This window comes from Glandiceps talaboti, chromosome 6, assembly GCF_964340395.1.
Source record: "Glandiceps talaboti chromosome 6, keGlaTala1.1, whole genome shotgun sequence".
NCBI classification, from domain to species: domain Eukaryota; kingdom Metazoa; phylum Hemichordata; class Enteropneusta; family Spengelidae; genus Glandiceps; species Glandiceps talaboti.
The window spans coordinates 26,318,994-26,341,274 of record NC_135554.1 but is presented as its reverse complement, the minus strand read 5'-3'; the positions used below and the strand labels follow the sequence as shown (position 1 = coordinate 26,341,274).

Below are 22,281 nucleotides of genomic sequence, written 5' to 3'. Positions count from 1 at the left end.
CGGTTAAGATAAATAACTATGTGTAATAACAAAACCTTTAAGTTTCTATTATAAGTATACAATATTACAACATAGAAGCACCTTGTATTTTAATTAACCTCACTGTTGCAAAATAAAGCTTACTTTTCTTCTGTGGCATTTTAAAAACTTTGGACAGTGTCGTAAAATAGTCTGTGTTTTACGACATTTTTTAACTTTCATACTCTGCTATGTGTGTAACATTAGTAGTTTACAAGGCATACTTATCTTCCATTGTTGAATTGTATGCTGACATTCTATGATTATTTCTCTGGTAATTTTACATTCATGGTTTTATCATTAGACAAAATTCTGAAATTATACAATTATTTTTATGGTAATGTGATATCTAAGTGGTAATATGGATGAGAAATAGGGATTTATTTTGAATTTTGAATTGATAAAACTACTTTACTATGTGGAAAATACAATATAAAACAACATAGACCAAGTTCATGTTTGTAACTCAATGAGTGAAGAAATGTTTAAAATGTGTAGAAACATTGTTTTACAATACTTAAAGAAGTGATTTGTAAATAAACTGAGTAAATATAAGTAATCATTACATCATGTCCAGTCTGTTCATGCATCTGTTGCTTTCCAATATATTGATATACTGTCATGCATAAACAGTTTGATGACTTGTTTTTACCTGGTTTGTTTACAAATTAAATGGGGGGGAGGGGGGGGGTGTTATACAACAAACTTTGTACATGTTGATTTACTTTTGTTCAATTAATGAGTTAAATCATGGATTTAGTCTATGCTGTTCCACAGTATAAAGACATAGTAAAATATGATATTTAAGTAACTAGTCTGTAAGCTACACTGTGATAGAGCGCCCTCATACACCAGTCAACCCTTTTCTGAGGATAGAGAAGGCCAGTCAGGGCAGTCAGCAACATGAGTTATCTTACAGTCTAATAACTATCCATTTCTCACCCAACTTACCACTTTAATGCATAATGGTCGAGTAGATCACAATCTTACAACATAAATTACAGTTTTGATGGCACTACAAAACTAGTGTTGTTACATATTTTGATTAATGGAATGTCTGCAATGTCATAAGTATATCTTGTTTTACTTCATAATTGTCTCTGTACACTTGACATTCCAATCTAATCTTTCATTGGCTGGAAGCAGATGATGACCAACCTGTAATCAATATCATACACATACAAATTAATAACTGATATTAGTACTGCCAAAATATCACATTTCAAATATTGACTCAAGTTTTATCCAACACAATATCACAATACAATGTAGTGTTATTGAATACTGCTATTTCTGGTGAAAACAATGTATATGACTATCTCTGCTGTCAACCTAAAGGCCCAACACGCCATATTAAGATTACTGAAGTTTCAGCCATTTCTTAGATAACAACCATAAGAGGGTGCTCCAGATTTGGCAAAGTGAGGGCTAAATTTTTTGTCATGGCCACTGGTCACATGAAGCAGTGAATGAAATGTGTGAAAGAACTGTGAATGTCCATAACAGAGTATTACAGTATTAGTTAGGCATGTTTTGATTACTAATAAAATAGTATTGAGGGAACAACATAGAGAATGTGGGGTAACATAGTGTTTGTTGTCTTTATGCTACAATACTAATCTGGCCCTCACTTCCTGTCATCAAATGGCTTGTACACAGCACACCTAGTGGCCAAACTAGGAAAACTTTTATATCTCTGATGACCAAAATATCGAGTGTTCCAACCAGGATTAAAGTTATGTGTGAAAAAGAGTTGTCTGGTAGAGATATAGAAAAAGTTGATCCAGAATAAATGACTTCACTGATAAGATAACACTAATGTGAGAACCTCAGATTGAATTCCTGGCATTAAAACATTCATATATGACACATCTCTTCTATAGATTGTGAAACTTAGAGATTAGCCATGATTCATGGTGTAAATATGGTCTAATACACACTCAAACAGAGAATGAAAATACAATGTATTTCTAATGACTTACCACAGTAGACTTTGAAGGTACATCAACTGTAAAATCCAGGTTATCTCTGTTACTCACACAGTTTTTACTTTGACTGCAGTCAAGTCGGACCTTGACTCTACTGTGAGACTGAAATAACAAAAACACAAAGTTTGTACAGAGATAACATCTGTTCTGCCTTTTTTCATTTGGCATACTTTGATGTATGCTTGACTGATTGATTGACTGATTGATTGACTGACTGACTGACTGACTGACTGACTAACTGATTGATTGATTGTAAAGAGTTTGTACAGAGATAACATCTGTTCTGCCTTTTTTCATATGGTGTACTTTGATGTATGCTTGATTGATTGATTGATTGCTTGATTGATTGATTGATGAGCTGACTGATTAACTGCCAAATCACAAGAAAATCACAGAGAAATTTGACTTTGTTTCAATGCATGTCTTTTCTGTACACAAATGTCTTCAAGGTAAATTGGAATGTAGCTAGCTATAAATATTCATCATATTGGTTAGTCTGTAAAGTATGCCGTGTCTGGGATTATATAAATCCACTACTGACGTGTCCATACCTTGTTATTAAGGGCAATGCTAGCTCTCACATCTCCAGTATATGTATACATTGTGAGATCCTTCATTCCCCTAACACGACTGGACTCTCCATTCTTCAGAACAGATTCATTGACAGCATCTTTCAAAGGATTACCACCTTCCTGGGCTTCCAAGGCTTTCAGTTTGACTCTGGAATTCTCTGTGTATACATCTAATTTGAATGGACACGCCTACAGATAAAAGTGATAATGCAAAAATCAGACTAACAATCTCAGTAGCTGATTATGTTAATCCGTTTTATACCTATCAAAATTGAATTAAAAACACATAATCTGAAACTATACAGGATTTGTGATAACTGTTGACAGGAGAAGAATCCATGAAATTAAAACACCAAAGTTGGTTTTATACCAAAATTGAATTAAAATAACATAATCTGAAACTATACAGGATTTGTGATAACTGTTAACAGGAGAAGAATCCATGTGATATTTTGTTTACCTCTAAAGAAAGTAAATTAGTAAACGTGTCTGTTGTGAAAGGCTATCTGAATATATCTGTGATATTTGAGCACCAATATTAGACTCCTTACTCCATCAAATCTTTAGAAAATCCCATAGAGGTCATTGTGGTCCACAGATCATCTGACATTTGATCCATTACTTCATATAATGTCAAGTCTTTAGAAAATTCCATAGATGACATTGTGGTCCACAGACCATCTGACCCCTGACATTTGACCCCTTACCTCATCCAATGTCAAGTCTTCAGAAAATCCCATAGATGACATTGTGGTCCACAGATCATCTGACCCCTGACATTTGACCCCCTACCTCATCTAATGTCAAGTCTTTAGAAAATCCCATGAAGGTCACTGTGGTACACTGACCATTTGACCTTTGACATTTGACCCCTTACCTCATCCAATGTCAAGTCTTTAGAAAATCCCATAGATGTCATTGTGGTCCACAGATCATCCAAATCACCATCATTATCATTGGCTTCCATCTGATGCAAATCATTGAAGCCTTTCTTTGTAATTTCTCCATTCTTCAATTCAAAGTTTTCTGTAAATATACGACATCCAAATTGGTGCACAGCATTACAACAAAGATAGCAATTGGTGCAAAGCTATGGCAGTACAAGTGAAGAATACAAAATACTGGGGCAGCATTTAGCATACTTATAGTCCTGACTGTTTTCAATGTTTATCATAATGGCTCCACAGTGCTGGGAGAATTTCCTGCGTGTCCAACATCACATACATGTACATGTAACTTCCACACATTTGATCTAAGTGTCCAACACCTTCCCCATAACATACCTTCAACACATTTGATCTGAGTGTCTAACACCTTCCCCATAACATACCCTCCACACATTTGATCTGAGTGTCCAACACCTTCATAACATACCCTCCACACATTTGATCTAAGTGTCCAACTCCGTCATAACATACCTTCAACAACTTCCCAAGCATCATCATCACAATGTTCACCACTGGTACGGACTTGAAAGAAGTCAAACTCTTCTCTACTTAGTGTACCATTTCCATCCAAGTCAATCATATCAAAGATATCAGACAGAGCATTCCTGTAATTTTCAAATGTATAATAACTTATGATATTGTATGTTCAGTTATTTTATGCCGAATAAACTATTGCTGTCCAATCGTGTACAATGTTAGATGCTGAGTAAATCATTGCTGTCTGGACCAATCATGTACAATGTTAGATACTGAGTAAATCATTGCTGTCTGAACCAATCGTGTACAATGTTAGATACTGAGTAAATCATTGCTGTCTGGACCAATCATGTACAGTCTCAGATACTGAGTAAATCATTGCTGTCTGGACCAATTGTGTACAATGTTAGATACTGAGTAAATCATTGCTATCTGGACCAATCATACACAATGTTAGATACTGAGTAAATCACTGCTGTCTGGACCAATCACATACAATGTTAGATACTGAGTAAATCATTGCTGTCTGGACCAATCATGTACAATGTTAGATACTGAGTAAATCATTGCTGTCTGAACCAATCGTGTACAATGTTAGATACTGAGTAAATCATTGCTGTACAAAAAATCTTCAACACAAGTAGTAATCCGAATGATAAAATCTTTCATGACAAGTTTTGTATTAAGGGTTTCATACCGTAGTATACTTACCTAAATTGTTTAGTCAGGACAAACTCATCTGACTCTTTATCTTTCTTGACTAAGTGGGCTGCTTTTGATGACTCAGATCGTTTTCTCTTGAATCTACATCCAGTGGTGAATGGAATCAATCGATATGTACCAGATCTCAGGTCACATTGTAGAGTGTATTTCTAAAAGAAATTACATCAAAACAATATCGTCAGTACCTAATACTATGACATAATCCCATGATGCATAAGTGCAAAGGTGGCATACTTGGTGTATTTGTACAGGTGCTTGCAGTGTTCTCTGAGGTCATACTGCTATGAACATAACAAGTGAAAGTGCAGCATGAAACACTGCAAGCACAAGTGATCACTCAGACATTTGTAATTACACCAAGAGTATTACCAGTTCAATTAAAAAGCTCAGATGATCTTTTTTACTAATTCTGAAGGGGTTGAAGTAAACTGCTGACAATCCTGACAAGATATCAACAAAAACTTTGGGATTTGCCAAAGCAACTTCTAAACTTTCTTTTTATTCTGTGAGTAGAAATTTTCCTTCCTTTCTATTCATTACCTGTTGATGTCGTGTTTCTGTAAATGCTACAAATTCAGTAGGTTCATCGTCATCTTCTTTCACGATGTACAATGCAGTATCTACTGGTTTACTACCACTAGTGGAACTCATACTTTCATCTGTGAAAATCAACATTTAAAAACTGAGATTGAAGTCATTTTGACAGCCACAGATATACACATTACAGAATTGGAACTTAATTCATTTTGACCACCATAGATACAAACATTTCCACATAATTGGGAATGAAGTCATTTCAACAACTATGTGCTCTATACATGTATAGTGTTTGAAATAATTTGGATACAAAAATATCCTTTTAATTCATGCTACTTTAATTCTTAATCATTTAACATCTAGATCAAGTCACAACCAAATGATTTGATGATTGTGTATTCTTTTATTAAATCGATAACAATTGAGTACAAAAATGGTTTGTTAACCGATGGCAATTTTGCACCTCAACAAATGAACATCGTTTGTTTAGGTCAAATCCCCCTCCCCCTACTCCTAAACAAACATTCACAAGTGCAACATCAAACATGTATATATATATAATGTAAATTACGATGAAATCTGTAGCAGTCACACCACTATGACCAATGTAATGTGAAAACATGATGATAAACACATTAAAATACTACCAGAAACCCAACACCATATCTCACATTAAATAATTTTTTATCAACTTATCAACATCTCAGTAGTGAGTACAGAAGCTTTTATCACTGAAGGTGAGAAAGTTTTTGGTTAGAAGTGCGAAAATGAAGTTCAGCAATCGTATTGATGCCAGACCCCCTCCCCCTAAATGAACAAAGTTTGCTTATTGAGCTTGTATGATATTGTGCAATCGTCCCTAAGCTCTTTAAGTTACAAGTCATACCAGCTTACAAATATGATATACAAGTAATAAGACATACCTTCATATCAAATTTAACTTTTGTTCCAAACACAAATTTGAAAATTTTTACCTGAAATTTTTGACTACACTCAAGTTTGTGTTGGAACAAAACTTTAATTTGATCCTATGGTTTACCAACACATCTGAATTTCATTTGAAGACGTACCTTCATCAGAGTTTGGCTTGATTGGTTGTATAGTCAACCATACACTAGTAGCACTGTTCACTTCTAGAGTGTACTGGTGACTTATTATGGGACCATCATCATCAAAGTAAAAAGCACCCTTCTTATGGACATGGTGCCAATTTCTCAAGTTCTTGGGTTCTTGTGATCTTGTGATACTTTTACTAACTGGTTGAAGTGACATGCTTGTTGCTCCTCTAGATGATTTGGATACTACAGTTGAGGATTTAGATATTACAGAATCAGCATCACTATCTTCAGCTGGAAGCCAAGGAAAATATAAAAACATTTAGGTTAGGAAACGCACCAGTTTCCTATAATCAACTGTGCATAGCTTACTTGTACATATGTATTTAGACAGTGAAACAAATCAAGGTCAGATGGAATAATCAAAAAAAATATATATATATATGTCAGAATGATACAATAGATCAAAAGATTATGACATTGTTCTGTGCAATATTCTATTTGTCTCGTAAATGTCTAGTTTATAATTTTTATCACTGCATCTAATTCGTGGTAAACAATTTTTTCTTACCCAGTCTAATTATAGGTGAAAGCTGAGTTTATCATTTTTACTTACTTCGTCTAATTCTGGGTGAAGGCTTGGGTGCTTTTTTAGTCTTTGAAGTAGTCTTCTCTACTTTCTCACGGGCTGCAGTCATTAATTTGTTAGATGTTGAAAGTAACATGTTGCAGAACTAAGTCAAAAGTAAGCATAGATAGCAACATTAAAACTCAACAGTGCTGCATATAACATTCAATTATTCCTGAAGATGTTGTCTCGTGAGAGACTAAAAAATTGAATACAAGGAAATATTTTTAAAAAGAAAAATGCTAACTATATTTGGAATGCCATGATTGATAGAGCGTTACTTTGTAATAACAATTGGTGACTTTGATGAATGGTGTTCAACATTGACATTTCATGTATAGGTTGTGATCAATTGTAAAAATATAATAAGTACTGTGTAACTGAATTACCTCATCATAGTCTAGTCTTCTATCTCCATCATCATCAGCTTCATCTATCATAGCTCTCACTTCAGCTTTAGTCATAGTTTCACCTCTCTAGAAATCAAAGCATCTCATAATGAATACTACATATGTACCTGTATCAAACAAATTCAGTATTATGGCTTGTTGGAATGTTTTATTGATAACTACAAATACAGATGTCTGCATTTATTTTGCGAAGACACAACATGAGTTTATAATGACTACCTCATGTTTTAATTGGGATAGAAAAAAATGAATGAGAATGTTATATTATTTTGTGATATCTTGTTTCAGTACAACTTGTGTATATGTTTGCCTTTCCTTCCAGAACATACTGTACACATAATTGTATCAACTCTGCACCCTACTATGTAAGACTAGTTATACCATGCACGAGCCAAGTTGAACAAAAAATATGGAATATATACTCTGATTGTTCTACGTCACAACAACATGCATCTCTGTCAGGACAACGTGTGTCTACATTGCTAGTTCTGCTGTGTGCAAAATATCACTCAAATGTTCAAAATTGCCATTACTTTCCCCGATTTTTCTTTGATATTACTGGCATTGGTATAATTAAATTATTCTCCAACATCTTTCTTCATTCAGCTGGAAAATACTTATGGCCTAAGGGTTGTCACTATTCATCTAGCGACTCGTAATGACAAAGGCCCCTTAGGTCACTTGTATTTTCCTTGGCTGAACAAAGAAAAATATTGGTGAATAATATATAACACTGCTATGTACATGTACAAGTAACTACGTTGTAGTGGCAAAAGAGGAGTTGACTTTATTGTATTAGTATTCCATCATGCTACAACATACATTGGTGTGACGCAATGTGCACCCATGTCTTTGAAACCTACTGCAACAATGATCAATCAGTACAATTCTCAAAATCTGCAATAGCATTTAACCTCATGCTAGAGGGTCAAAACAGAACTAGAAGGTCGACTTATTTTGATAAATGTAAGTTTTCTCCTTGGATTACACATGGATAATTCTTACCTCAGTTAAAACTTTATACAATTCATCATGAGTTATATAACCATCACCATTAATGTCAATCTTTTTAAATGCTTTCATCAAATCACTTCTGCTTGTTGCTTTCTCTTTCTTCATGATGTCACAAAAATCATCATAGCTCAGAGAATCTGTCAATAATACAATAAAAAAATGGTGTATGAGTTCATACATCAGTAACTCTGTCAACATTATGATCTGAGTGGTAGCAACATCTGATCTACCTTGAATGAAAAAAAAAATTTAGCTGGGTAAGCTCAGTTTTATCTTTCAGTTGTCATTACTTGGAGGACTTTATCTCATAAATAGGTTATTGGCCATTCCAGACTGCAAACAGGAAATTGAGAATACAGTGCCCTTGCTCAAACTTTGGGGGTATCATCACCTCATAGTACCATTTCTTAAGAGCTTTGTTACTTGGTATTCTGTAGCAGTGTAAATCAGGGATGTTATCGTATTGTTCAGATATCGAGGAAAGCATCAGAGCTCTATGCTTAACTGAGTAACCTATACCATGTTTATCCAAGGTACACACAGTCAGGAAGTAGAGCACCACCATGGCAAATTTTGGAAAGGCCTATTGGTTGACATACAATATTTTGTTCAAATTTCACAATGCTTTTCACTAGTTTTATAAAAGTTACACAAAGTTACAGTTGTACATGATGACACATTGTGCTGCATACATGTACATGTATTATCATTTACTACTGACCTGTTCTACTGGTCCAATACTTGGCCAATATTTTATTGGACAGATTCCTCCCTGCTTGATGTAATACTGCACAAGAAAACATAATATCAATAATATTTGTAGTCATTTAAATGTAAATGATGAGCTGTCTGTTTATCTAATATATTAGCTTCTGTACTGACTTGTTGCAGCTTTAAGACATAAACTCTGTTGAAAGTGTAACTGCTGAGTCCTAGCTATGTCATGTTTATTGTTTGACTTTACATGTAGAAGTTGTAGTGTAAATGTCAACGAGATTTACATTAAGTGGAAAACCCTTATCCTGTACATGTGACTTCATACTCTGTACATATGTATGTAAGCAGAGTTGCCAATGGCAACCTGAATGCAGAGTTGCCAATGGTAACCTGAATACAGAGTTGCCAATGGTAACCTGAATGCAGAATTGTCAATGGTAACCTGAATACAGAGTTGTCAATGGTAACCTGAATACAGAGTTGCCAATGGTAACCTGAATGCTTCTTACTATCTTAGCAATGATTCAAATGTTTGATTTATTAAACAAAGACTTATCATTTGTGAAAGACAAGACGAATTGGTTGAATAGCTCAAAGAGGTATTTATAAAACTCCTCTCTAAAACACCTAATAACATGAATAAACTGTAATAGTAATGCAAAATAAATATGCAAGTACTGGTTTGCCCATAGACCCAATTTGTGTAGGGTCTATGGTTTTCCCAAGAACCTAATCACCAGTGATTTATTTATTTTGTGTATCCGAACCATTGATTAATCAATAGTTGTACACTATGACAAGGTGAATATTCAGATTCTTAGTAAAAAAAAACAACAACAACATTCCAAAGATTTAATTAACCTACCTAGAGACAGATCTTCCTTGGATGTGATCAAATCAGTAGCTCTATCAAAAACAGCAAGATATGCTACACGACATTCTGTATAGAACTCTGCATCTTTACTTCTTTGTGAATCTGTTACTGAGCCATGTGACCTCTGACTTCCTAGAGAACTTCTGCTACTTTTACGTGTACTGCTACTCATCTTGGACTGTTATCCTACATATAAATTTGCAAATTAACAGATATGATATAATGCTACACTAACAATTATTAAATTCAATGACAGATAATGAGATTTTAAAATATGATATTTGAATAAAAGCATGTATATTCATCAATGGTGTTTGCTGGTAGGGTTGCAGTTTTCAATGTCACTGGGATTTAGGATTGCTTTTTATTGTTTCTATTCTTTTTTTCGATTTAGAGCCATTCATTGAATGTAAATATTGATAGTAATTTTTCTAGGTACCACTGCCATGCCAGTACATTTATTTCACAAAATGTACTATAGTACAGTTGAAGTTGCGTGCAAAATGAGTAAGTTTCCCATTCGCACCTCGGTGTAACTGTGAACAGTCTTACTAGTTTGGGGAGGGGGGGGGCATTTATTGCACTGTTTTCTGCCCCGGACTCTTTACCTCTAATAGTTAGGGGTAGGACCAACTCGGCCCATTGCCAACTCGTCCCATCGCCAACTCGGCCCACGTGATTGCCAACTCGGCCCATTTACATGCCAACTCGGCCCACGCACGTCATGACGAAAATGTTTGTGTCATTTAAAGCCAAGGTCTTGAGTCGATGACGTGATAATATCAAATACTAGTAATATTCATATAATCAGAGAAAAAATCCTTTGCTCCAAGCACCGACATCGGTATACTACTACTTGTAAAGACACTAGTGGATTGACATACTAGTACATATACAATGTAGATCGCATGAATTTACTGAAGGACTAAATATCTATAGTCAAGTTGGCAGACTCGGAGTGGGCCGAGTTGGCAGAGAGTGGGCCGAGTTGATGGGCCGAGTTGGCAGACGGTGGGCCGAGTTGGTGGGCCGAGTTGGAAATGGGCCGAGTTGGACGTGCACCAATAGTTATTATGATGGTGTAGATGTTGGTACCCTGTTATTTGGTATTTAAATGCCTACAGACGTACTTGTAAACGGTGTATTCTAGATACTTCGGAATCGTTTGACAATGTTTATCTCATTGACCAATACAGGTAAGTTATGTTACGTGTAGGTTCACACTTACCTGCACACAAATAAACTCTTAGGTCTTCTTAATTAAGACTGGATAGAGATGTCTTTGACTTCCTCTGTGATATACGACTCAAATATTCCTAGATACAGCCGATAGGGAAGCCATCTTGTTACCAAATGCTCAGTGATGCTGCGCAGATACAATATTTTGGTTAGTACCCTTAGCTCTGCTATATTTCAGAGGACGAGGGCGGTATTATATTGATACACCCACACACAGAAATGAACAGAATTAATAGTGTTTAACTTTCTCTGTAGTGCTAAAGAGCCTTACCGTTTCCGTGGCAAGTCACCGCGCAAAACTCAAATGTGTATGTAATACAGATGATACTAGTTTGTTATCGTTGATCAAAATGGTTAAATCGTCAACAAGTGGATCAAAAACATCCACAAGATCTACAAGTAAGTATATTATGCAGTTTCATTATGTAGATAGATGTGTTAATTCGTGGCGGTACGCCGTACGGTAGTTGGAGATGCGATAAATGTATGTTGTTTACAAATACAATCTCTACTAGTCCTAGTCCACAGGCATTTGTTTCCCGAGTTATGGCTCAGAATATTTCTATCAGAATACAATAAAATGACGATAATATCGTTAATATTGACGTATTACACCAACACTGTATGAAAGGGGTAAAATTACACATGTTTCTGTGATCGCGCAGTTTCACTAAATGCGAAGGAAGACACTTGTTTCCCGAGTTATGGCTCAGAATATTTCTATCAGAATACAATAAAATGACGATAATATCGTTAATATTGACGTATTACACCAACACTGTATGAAAGGGGTAAAATTACACATGTTTCTGTGATCGCGCAGTTTCACTAAATGCGAAGGAAGACACAAGGTATGAAAGGCAGCCGCCATTACCGTACGTAAACATGAACGTTCAACCGGCCGTTGTACTGGGCAAACATTTCGAAGATTTTGCCTTCCATCACTTCCTGGTTCCCAAATTTAATAATCTTCCGATAAATCGCGTCGTTGTTACAATCGGACCACGCTTACCAAAGATATCAACGGATTTCTAACGCCATGTAGGGGAATTGGAGCAGATAAATTTTTTCTAACTACCTTCCGAGAACGTGATTGGATACCGATGTTTACATGTTAAATGGAGAGCCGTTATCGGCCGTAACATGTGCTGCTGTTACATAAAGGGCTAGGACAATATGCAAAATAGGTAGTTAGAAAAAATTTATCTGCTCCAATTCCCCTACATGGCGTTAGAAATCCGTTGATATCTTTGGTAAGCGTGGTCCGATTGTAACAACGACGCGATTTATCGGAAGATTATTAAATTTGGGAACCAGGAAGTGATGGAAGGCAAAATCTTCGAAATGTTTGCCCAGTACAACGGCCGGTTGAACGTTCATGTTTACGTACGGTAATGGCGGCTGCCTTTCATACCTTGTGTCTTCCTTCGCATTTAGTGAAACTGCGCGATCACAGAAACATGTGTAATTTTACCCCTTTCATACAGTGTTGGTGTAATACGTCAATATTAACGATATTATCGTCATTTTATTGTATTCTGATAGAAATATTCTGAGCCATAACTCGGGAAACAAGTGTCTTCCTTCGCATTTAGTGAAACTGCGCGATCACAGAAACATGTGTAATTTTACCCCTTTCATACAGTGTTGGTGTAATACGTCAATATTAACGATATTATCGTCATTTTATTGTATTCTGATAGAAATATTCTGAGCCATAACTCGGGAAACAAATGCCTGTGTCCTAGTCCTGCTTGCGTACGGAGTAATCCGGGACTCGATTCTGACAATTGTCTTCAGAGTCAAGACTCATGCACCGTCTGCAAGCAGGACTATACTAGTACTAGCCCTGCTTACAGGTGGTGCAGTGCGAGTACTAGCCTAGTCCTACATATTGTAGCGCTAGTAGTAGTACTAGTAGCAGCTTGCAGACGGAGTAAGTAGTTCCTTCCTTCCTTCTCACTTGTTTTCCCAAAGAAACGATGAGTTTCATATATTTTCTCTTAATACAGGGAAACAAATAAAAGGTAAAAATAAGTCCATAGCCAGACGATCATTAGAAAAACAATACCATGACACCGAGGAGACAGGCTCTCCTCCATCTTTGATGCAAAGATTACTGAAGAAGAGTAGGAACTCACAGAGACAAGTGGAAACGGTTAGTAATTTGTCATGACTGTTTTAAACTACAGAAAGCTTATAACATTCTGTATGTCCATCATCCAAGCACTGTGATTCATACAAAAGTTGTCTTTCCCTTTAAGATGGAGAAAAATTATAGACATTTTTCGAACAAATCTCTTGTTGTCCAAATCACAGTGTCTAACGCACAGAAAGATCCAATTCTGCTAGATGTGTTGAGTCGGGGTAGGACCAACTCGGCCCATTGCCAACTCGTCCCATCGCCAACTCGGCCCATTCACATGCCAACTCGGCCCATTCACATGCCAACTCGGCCCATTCACATGCCAACTCGGCCCACGCACGTCATGACGAAAATGTTTGTGTCATTTAAAGCCAAGGTCTTGAGTCGATGACGTGATAATATCAAATACTATTAATATTCGAAAAAATCCTTTTCTCCAAGAGTCCAAGCACCGACATCGGTATACTACTACTACTTGTAAAGACACTATGGATTGACATACTAGTACATATACAATGTAGATCGCATGAATTTACTGAAGGGGTTGAGGAACACAGGACTTATATCGATCAATAAATGAATTATGTAGGTTTCGGCCTTAGAATTGCAGCAATTTTGAATTTGTCTTCAACAATAAAAAGGTAAATAAATTATCGGGATAACTTTACATTCTGACTTATACACCCTATATTCTAGAGCAATGTTATGGCAACAAGTTCGTTTTGCTTCAAGGCTGTTCAGATTATCATTTTTTCAGTCGAAGTAAATTCTGTTTACATATGAAACATCGCAAGCAATGTCGGTATGAACGTAACTCTATCAAAGCATATGATAGTGTGCAATAATTACTAGTATACACTGCTCGGTTTGCGTTTGATGGTTTCGTTGATCGCCAGTTATCACAAAGTGGTCGCGGTATATTTGATAGTGATGGTTGTATCGTTTCAAAGGACCCCCTTAAGTGTTACACTTTCACACATCGTAGAGAACCTAGCTGTAACAATGTAGTCATTAACGCCCTCTTCGCAAATAATCGCCGATGTGTCTGTCGTATATGCCACACATGGAAGCAAGGTCACTCAACAGTGACCGTGATAGAAGGTTGAAGTTGAAGATTTGCAGTAGTGTTTCGGTTTTGAAGTTACAATCACGTCGAGTTGTACATCTTGACTATTTACGAATTGACAAATAGCAGACTAAATATCTATAGTCAAGTTGGCAGAGAGTGGGCCGAGTTGGCAGAGAGTGGGCCGAGTTGGTGGGCCGAGTTGACAGAGAGTGGGCCGAGTTGGTGGGCCGAGTTGGCAGACGGTGGGCCGAGTTGGAAATGGGCCGAGTTGGACGTGCACCGTTGAGTCAACTGGAGGTGTGAAAATGTTAGCTTTAATACTCATTAGTGTCATAACTAAAACAAATTAATCAACTCATTATAAGAATATATCAAAATCACAGTCAAAATAGAATAGGCAGGAAAATTGGAAGTCCAGGGATATCTGTTACATGTATAATTAGATGGAAATAAATCTCAACATATTTGTAAAATTAGTCAAATCATAGAACCCAGTGTAGCATTGCAAATACTGGAATACCTATTCCCCATGCATGTAATATACATTGGAGTGGCATTATGTTCAGGTGGCTGCCTGTAAACTTGTACAGGGATAACACAACAAATGTGGTAAAAATGAACCCAGCCCTGGTGAAAGTCAGTAGAAGTTGATATCTGTACTGTAATAATTCAATAATGTTGTGCAGTAATTTTCTAAAATCATTGCTGTAACATTCAGCTTGACTGATAAATAGACTACATGTATAAGATATGTCATGTCACTCCGCCCTCACTGGCAAAAGGTGTTGACTGATGTATGAGGGTGCCCCATCATGGTATACCTTACAGACTACTAAACTGTAAAGTAAATTTTCAAACTTTAATCTGAAAGGTGTTTGGGAATGAACACATTTTTGACAAATACAAATACCAGGATGTCACTTAGTTTAGAGTAGCCAGGATATCAGTACTTGTAGTTCATGAGATCAAGTCCAATATCAAATGACATATGGGTATAATAATAATAATAATAATAATGTTGTGTTCTTATATAGCGCTTTCCCACACTGTGCTCAAAGCACTTTCCAACTATTACCCCTGGCTCGGATCAGAACAGCACAGCGGCCCTTTAGTCTTCCTCAACTCCCCGGGGAGCATTGCAGAAAGATGTAATAGTGAGTGTATACATGTAGATTGATACATGTACATGTAGTTACTTACAGCAAACTTATTGGTATTGTATTAACTAGTTGAGAGTAATTTCCTTGATATTCCATGTATATTTTCCATCCTGTGTGTTCTACAAAACCAATTTGTAATTCCAGTAATGTGCTTGTTACAGCTTTTCAGTCCTCAAAGTGGTACCTCTCTTCTGAAAAGTCCTACAAATGATACATTGTCACCAAATGAAAACCATTTCACAGCTGATGACAATGATGACGAAGACACTACTAACAGTATTAGGCAAACAAGGAGAGCTGCAGCAAGATCAGCTAACAAGAAACAAGAAACCTCCAAACGTAGCAGAGTGTCACATACTGATGATAGTAAACATAGACAATCAGTGACTAAAATCACACGTTATATGACACCAAAAGACAATGAAAGAGAAGAGAGAGAAAGATCATCAGTAAAACATACCGTAACAGAGTCTTCACAGAATGTAACACCAGAAAAAGACATTGAATCCTCAAGTAGTCAGCTAAACCATGTACAAAGTGATATTGAATACAATGGTGATGATGAGGACATGACAAATGAACAAGACTTTGAAGAGAGTATTACAAATGAGATGAATACAGAATTTGTACAAGGAAAGATGGAGGCTTCTACTTCAGACATCCCTCAGACAGGAGGAAGACAGATACATGTCACAACACTTCCCCAGAGTAGACAAGAAAAAAATCTAGACACTTCACAAATAAATCCTGAAGATATTCCAAATTCGTCAGACAGAAGAAGAGGACAACTGCAAAATGAAACTGCAAGTAAGAAAAGAAAGCATGGTGACACAACACAGAAGAGAGAATCAGTAGTAAGTCAGAAACAAACTGGTACTTTGAACCGTGACAAGTCAAATTTTACAGGTAAAGGTAATTTTAAATTAAAGTTTGTGTCGTATAACTGTCTCAGTATTTCATATGGTGTAGTATGGTTATGGACTATCATATCATAAATACATTACATAACATAATACAGTGCACAAAAATAACACACCCAGCCCTGCAGGCTTGTAAGGTATTGAATATAAATACAAAATTATAGAAACCATAATAAATACCAAAATGTCGATGTTGCATACTTCATTTGTGTATATCATACATATATATATATGCAAAATGGGATTTTGACTTGAGACATGTACATACTTTGTAAGTTATGTATTAAAGCAGAAGGGAAGCAAAATAGCGAAGTAGAGTCAAACTGAATGACACTAATCTCACTTACAACATGGTTAAATTGAAATGATGAAACCTAAACTGGGTTCAAACCTGACCACAATCAGTAGTAAAAGGCAAGTGGTATAAAGGCTCAATTCAATAGGAGAAAACAGTGCCTGACAGAGGTACAGAAAAAGATGGTCTTAAACAAACGTATTGATCTCTCTCATCCTTATAGCTCCACTGGTAAGCTAATGCTAACTTGAGAATGTGGGATTGAAACCTTGACCTTTAACCTCTTGGTTACTGACACCGAAATTAACAATGCATGTGTTTGATACAATTTCAGGGAACAGGCAGGACAATGGAGATGTAATATCTCACATGGCTGATAAGGAATTTGTAACCAGTCAGGTGAAACGTTTATCACAACCATTCTCCCTTACAAGTGGTCCTCTACAGTGGATGCAGGTTTGGAAGAGTAAGTACTAGAAAACAAAACTAGGAAAATCTTCAAATCATATCAAATCAAACTTCCATAGAAAAGTTATGCAGTCATTGAGTGCTATGAGAAATGTTTATTTTGAGACTTCTCAGTAGAATCCTTAATTTTTCATCTGTTAAAAATATTACAATGTATATTCCACATTTATAATCAAAATAAATTCTGTCATTTTCTACAGATCGTGCCAACTCCAACAGTGATGAAAATGAAATGTCTGTACCAAAAAGTGTGCTGGAAAATGCAGTCAGAAAATGTGAGTATTGATCAGTATTTGTCACCTGAAGCCATTGTCTTGGATAACTTGTTTGACTTATGCCACAAATGTTATCATATATACTGTATACATGATAACATTTGTGGCAAGCAGTAAGCACTGTTTTACAAAAATAAATACTCTCCTCTACATTGTAGCTTTAAAACATACAACTAAGGCATTTTACCTGTGTTGTCTTCTCTGTTGTTTAGTGCATCCTACATGTATTTTTTTCCAACTGAAAAAAAAATTATCTTTTGCATAAGATTCATAGTGTGTACATACATGTATTTTCACCAACCCTACATTGTAGCACAACCTTTCTGATTTTATCCTCGCTGTGTTTTTGTAAGTTAAGGGGACTCAAAAAAAGGTCATTTTCACCAACCCTACATTGTAGCACAACCTTTCTAAAAATAAAAAGGAGTTAGTTTTGAAAATTGGTTACTAAATCTAAAAATGACCTCTGACCTTTCCAGTGGGATCAATAATGAACTATTGCATATATTATGATAGTGTACTTATCAGGTCCTTCCTGCATAAATTATGTATTGCAGTGAACCACCGATTGACAGACAGTGTTCAACAAGAATTCAGCAGAGCCAAACAAAGACATGTCATAGAAGATCTAGATAGCCACAGAACGCAACTAAGAGATGCCTTGTCAAGTCAAACTGTGTTTGTAAAACAAAAGACTGGAGCCAGCTATGATGAGTAAGTGGTACACTGTAAAACAATCCTTACAAGTTGAAATATGTTTGCATGCCTATAATCTGACTGCACTCAACTTACCAACACGATAGACATGACATGTTGATCGTTGAATAGTTCCACCTACAAATGTACATGCAACAAAAAGGCTTCCAATGATCCAGCCTTCACTCTCTCCACCAGGATGTCTAGGGCAATGAATACATATTATGCATAGAATGAACAACAGTCAAATTTAGTAGTAATACTATACAAGTGACAGTGACTTCTGTCTTAGATGTGTTCAATGTTTCCAATATTTACCTCAGTCTATTTTAATTGCAATAACTAAAACAAAACATTGTCTTTAAAATAGATCTTAGCAAACTTGTCAAAGTTGACCAAGATCTGAAACAAAGTCTTGTTATACAAAACATCACAAGACACCTAGCAGGTGAACTGAAAGCACTCTAGTCTCTACTTATCCATCAACAACGTTTTTTTTTTTGGTTGGTCATGTCAACCAAGACAGAATTGCTTTCATTCCTTTAACTTTACATTGCCAATGAAAGATGTCCTTATTCAATACAAACAATCAAGTTGAGACAATGAGAATCAAACCAATAACTGTCAAGTTGAGACAATGGAACTCAAACCAATAACTGTATTTTACAATCTATGTAACTCCGTATTGTTTCTAACTTGACAAAATAGTTAATTCATAGCAATAGCCAAACTGTGGAGTCTTTTTGTCAACTGAACAGTATTATGCTGATATCAGGTTTAACTTAGAATTCATGTTTTATTCCTGTAGATTGTTAGATACATATCCAATGGAATGGTCAATAGATGACAGTCTCAATCCAAATAGACTGACAGAGGAAGAGATGGAAGCAAAGGCTGAAGAGTAAGTATAAACCATGGTTGAAGGAAAACTATCATGATTTTAGAAAGTATTGTTTACCGATATATGTGAGATACTTCATTAAACTCTGACATTTACCATTTACATATCACTGAGACCAAGGGAATTACCAGTGGCATAAGGGGTCTTGGTCACTCACCTTCAGGAAAATAGAACTGACATACAATGTAGGGTCTCATCACTGAGACCAAGGGAATTGCCAATGGCATAAGGGGTCTTGGTCACTCACCTTCAGGTGATCCTATTTCTAATTCCTGTTTCATTCTAAACTCCCTGGCAGGGTAAGTCTCAATGAAATCAATTAACACCCAGTACCAATGCAGCTAATACTTGTCATTCTTGCTATATGTTATACTAATGAGAAAGTTAGACAGCCTCATATTGTCTTTGTGTATTTCAAATAATTTTCATAAACACAGATCTGATATGTATATATTGATATAGGTACAGTGATTTGAGAGCCGAAGTATTTGCCTTGAACCGATCAGTCATTGCAGGCAAGAAAGAAGTACAACAGTACAAGGTAAGAAATTTGTCAAATCTTAATTTTAGACCTACTGTGAAAATCAGAAATACATAGTCCAGATAAACCAAGAATTATGAAATACAGGTAGACCAGGTGAGTGACAATGACAGAGAAAATTGAGAGGAATCAGGAAGTACGGCCATGAAAGAGAAAACCCCAGATGAGCCATAAAGTAAAGCCAAGATGGAGAAATCCCAGATGAATCAGGAAGTATGGCCATGACAGGTGACCATGGCAGAAATAACTTGGCCTGGATTTGGCATTCTTTTTACATCAACTCCCATACCCAGGTACCATGATCTACACCAGATTATACTAGGTAAACTGTGAAGTATGGTAGATAATCATCTACCTTGTAATGTCAGGTTTATTATTAATTGTTACTTTGAATTGATTCAGCCCTTTTATATCTAACTTTGAACCCCTCACTGAAAATAACCAATAAAATAGAAGTAACAAGCATTAGAAATATTGTACATCCTGTGTTATTATATCACTTGATATATTTACAGACACTGCTGAATTTAGCCAAAATAGCTGAAGATTGGACAGTTAGCTGCAATAGTGATGTATTAACCAAAGAACTTCAAAGAACTCAAAGTCTATGTAAGTACATTGATTGTCTAAATACATGAATTATGCATACTGTGATCCACCCCCACCCCCCCATCTGTTTCAAAGACACTGACCATGGTTTGTACTTTTCTACATACAGTATATACAAGTCATGTACTTCCAACAATCCCCCCACTCCCACCCACCCCCTATCCAGCTCCCTCAACAATATGAGACATACATGTATGAGAACCATTTCACAGCAGATTATTTACTTTGAGAGTTTACATACAGTATAGTCAAAGTCAACGGATACTATGATGACCAAGATCCATGTTTCTAGCCCACCAAGAAACCTTTAGATCAAGACTTACACTTTGACATAACAACAAAGTATTGCCTTCAGATCTAATTTAGGAATGAAATAGTTTTAAAAGTCAGGAGAGTATTGTATGATAGTATCTTTATCATAACAAGTCAGTCGTTAAATACTAAGATTTTTATTTTTCCTCCATATTAAGTACTGCAAGTACATGAGAAGTTATTACACAGTGGAAAGGAAGATAGCAACCACAACTAGATAACCACTCTGCCACCTGACTTAGAAAATCACCATGGAATATAACCACAGTTAACCACTCTGCCATCTACAAGTGACTTAGAAAATCACCATGGAATATAACCACAGTTATCCACTTTGCCATCTACAAGTGACTTAGAAAATCACCATGGAATATAACCACAGTTAACCACTCTGCCATCTACAAGTGACTTAGAAAATCACCATAGAATATAACCACAGTTAACCACTCTGTCATTTGCTTTTCACAAATTGTATCTATATTAGTGTAGTTATTTATCAATGGATTATCTATCCAATATATTGCCTTCATTTATCAAGGTATATTATGAAATCACAGAATACCAATAATTGGGATTTGTCAGTGCCTTCAATTGATAAAGATTATCTATAACTTTATAAAGTGATTATGCATGTATTTGATTACCAATAATGTGAGTTTTATACAACACTTTCCCACTCTGTACTCAAAGTGCTCACACAATTTTACCCCTGGCATGGACCTATAGTGACACAATGTCCCTTCCTCAACTCCCTGGGGAGCATACAATCCATTGCAGCCTTTATTATCGCTTGTGAGATTAAAGCATTCACATTGCAAACTCGCGTTTATCATGTCCCCAATTGTACAGCTGGGTTGAATGGATGCAATTGTGGTTAAAATCTACCCCAAGGACTTGATGCATTCAGAAACAAACTGCTGCAGATTCAAAGCTAGCGACTCTAACAATATTTGATGGTCACAACTGACATTGTTTATTTACCATGTGGTCTGGATATCAACACCCTGAGTACAACTTGCCCACCACTTCAATCAAAGTAGGGCATAATAATACGGCCAAAATATGGAGTTTACTAAAATTGTGAATGTATCATTGGTAACACATGTATTCCAACATTAAATTCAAAAGGTCACTTTATCAAATTATATTTCGTATATGTTGTGTTTGTTTTCATTTGTGACTAATGGGAAGAGGAGACACAAAATATGTTAAAGTTGAATCATGCGAAATGTCTGATCAACAACATATGCAACACATACCAAACATAGTTGTGACAAGATAAGTGAGATCTAGGTGAATATAACTGTGTACCTAAAATAACATGATTTATAGGTGACGTCAACATTAAGGTTTTGGACCACGTTCATGTGAAAGACCTGGTCAAATTAAGTTTCATATTTGCCTGTGTGTACATGTAAGACATAATAACAAACACAACGGTCCAAAGATAGTACATTATGTTCAATAGAATTGCAATTTTGCAGTATTTACGATGACTTGATAAGTTGTAATGTGCGAATTTTACAACCAAAGACATCTGGACCAAATATCGAGTACATGATATGATAAGACATTCTATATCAAGTAAGACATTGTCTATAAAACATCACATTCTGATAAAACATTGAACCAAGTACAAGAACAGAATGATGAAATTCTCTGTGACAACGATTCTTGTTTTGCTTTTATA

At 35.9% G+C, this 22,281-nt stretch overlaps 2 protein-coding genes across 3 annotated transcripts; one reads left to right on the top strand and one right to left on the bottom strand.

Annotated features, from left to right (window-relative positions):
* Nucleotides 1-865: 865 nt before the first annotated feature.
* LOC144436681 (EF-hand calcium-binding domain-containing protein 7-like) lies at nucleotides 866-11,305 on the bottom strand. 2 transcript variants are annotated; one of them, XM_078125526.1, is made up of 14 exons: nucleotides 11,189-11,305; nucleotides 9,952-10,146; nucleotides 9,091-9,156; nucleotides 8,361-8,506; nucleotides 7,335-7,421; nucleotides 6,934-7,051; nucleotides 6,308-6,611; nucleotides 5,266-5,371; nucleotides 4,714-4,874; nucleotides 3,997-4,130; nucleotides 3,456-3,604; nucleotides 2,558-2,767; nucleotides 2,001-2,108; nucleotides 866-1,176 (listed from the first exon to the last, which is right to left on the bottom strand). In XM_078125526.1, the coding sequence occupies exons 2-14, from the start codon at nucleotides 10,130-10,132 to the stop codon at nucleotides 1,102-1,104; spliced, it is 1,845 nt and encodes a 614-aa protein (XP_077981652.1). In that variant the 5' UTR covers nucleotides 10,133-10,146; nucleotides 11,189-11,305; the 3' UTR covers nucleotides 866-1,101. The 2 variants fall into 2 exon arrangements, with proteins under 2 accessions (XP_077981652.1, XP_077981651.1); XM_078125525.1 differs by having other exon boundaries at nucleotides 5,266-5,384; nucleotides 6,333-6,611.
* A 185-nt stretch (nucleotides 11,306-11,490) lies between these two features.
* Nucleotides 11,491-20,967, top strand: LOC144437035 (uncharacterized). Its single transcript, XM_078125903.1, has 10 exons — nucleotides 11,491-11,598; nucleotides 13,212-13,357; nucleotides 15,736-16,480; nucleotides 17,124-17,255; nucleotides 17,458-17,532; nucleotides 18,090-18,246; nucleotides 19,037-19,129; nucleotides 19,592-19,670; nucleotides 20,186-20,279; nucleotides 20,750-20,967. Exons 1-10 carry the CDS (start codon nucleotides 11,550-11,552, stop codon nucleotides 20,806-20,808), a joined length of 1,629 nt encoding a protein of 542 aa, XP_077982029.1. The 5' UTR covers nucleotides 11,491-11,549; the 3' UTR covers nucleotides 20,809-20,967.
* Nucleotides 20,968-22,281: the final 1,314 nt, after the last annotated feature.

What these genes read in the sequence shown, in the direction of transcription:
- LOC144436681 (XM_078125526.1), bottom strand. Translation starts at nt 10,132, where the DNA reads ATGAGTAGCAGTACACGTAAAAGTAGCAGAAGTTCTCTAGGAAGTCAG. An exon ending in TGTATAAAGTTTTAACTGAG is followed by an intron (nt 7,422 to 8,360) that starts GTAAGAATTATC and finishes TTTGATTTCTAG; the next exon opens with AGAGGTGAAACTATGACTAA. An exon ending in GAAGACTAGACTATGATGAG is followed by an intron (nt 7,052 to 7,334) that starts GTAATTCAGTTA and finishes CTTTTGACTTAG; the next exon opens with TTCTGCAACATGTTACTTTC.
- LOC144437035 (XM_078125903.1), top strand. Translation starts at nt 11,550, where the DNA reads ATGGTTAAATCGTCAACAAGTGGATCAAAAACATCCACAAGATCTACA. An exon ending in TGACAAGTCAAATTTTACAG is followed by an intron (nt 16,481 to 17,123) that starts GTAAAGGTAATT and finishes ATACAATTTCAG; the next exon opens with GGAACAGGCAGGACAATGGA. An exon ending in ACTGGAGCCAGCTATGATGA is followed by an intron (nt 18,247 to 19,036) that starts GTAAGTGGTACA and finishes TTATTCCTGTAG; the next exon opens with ATTGTTAGATACATATCCAA.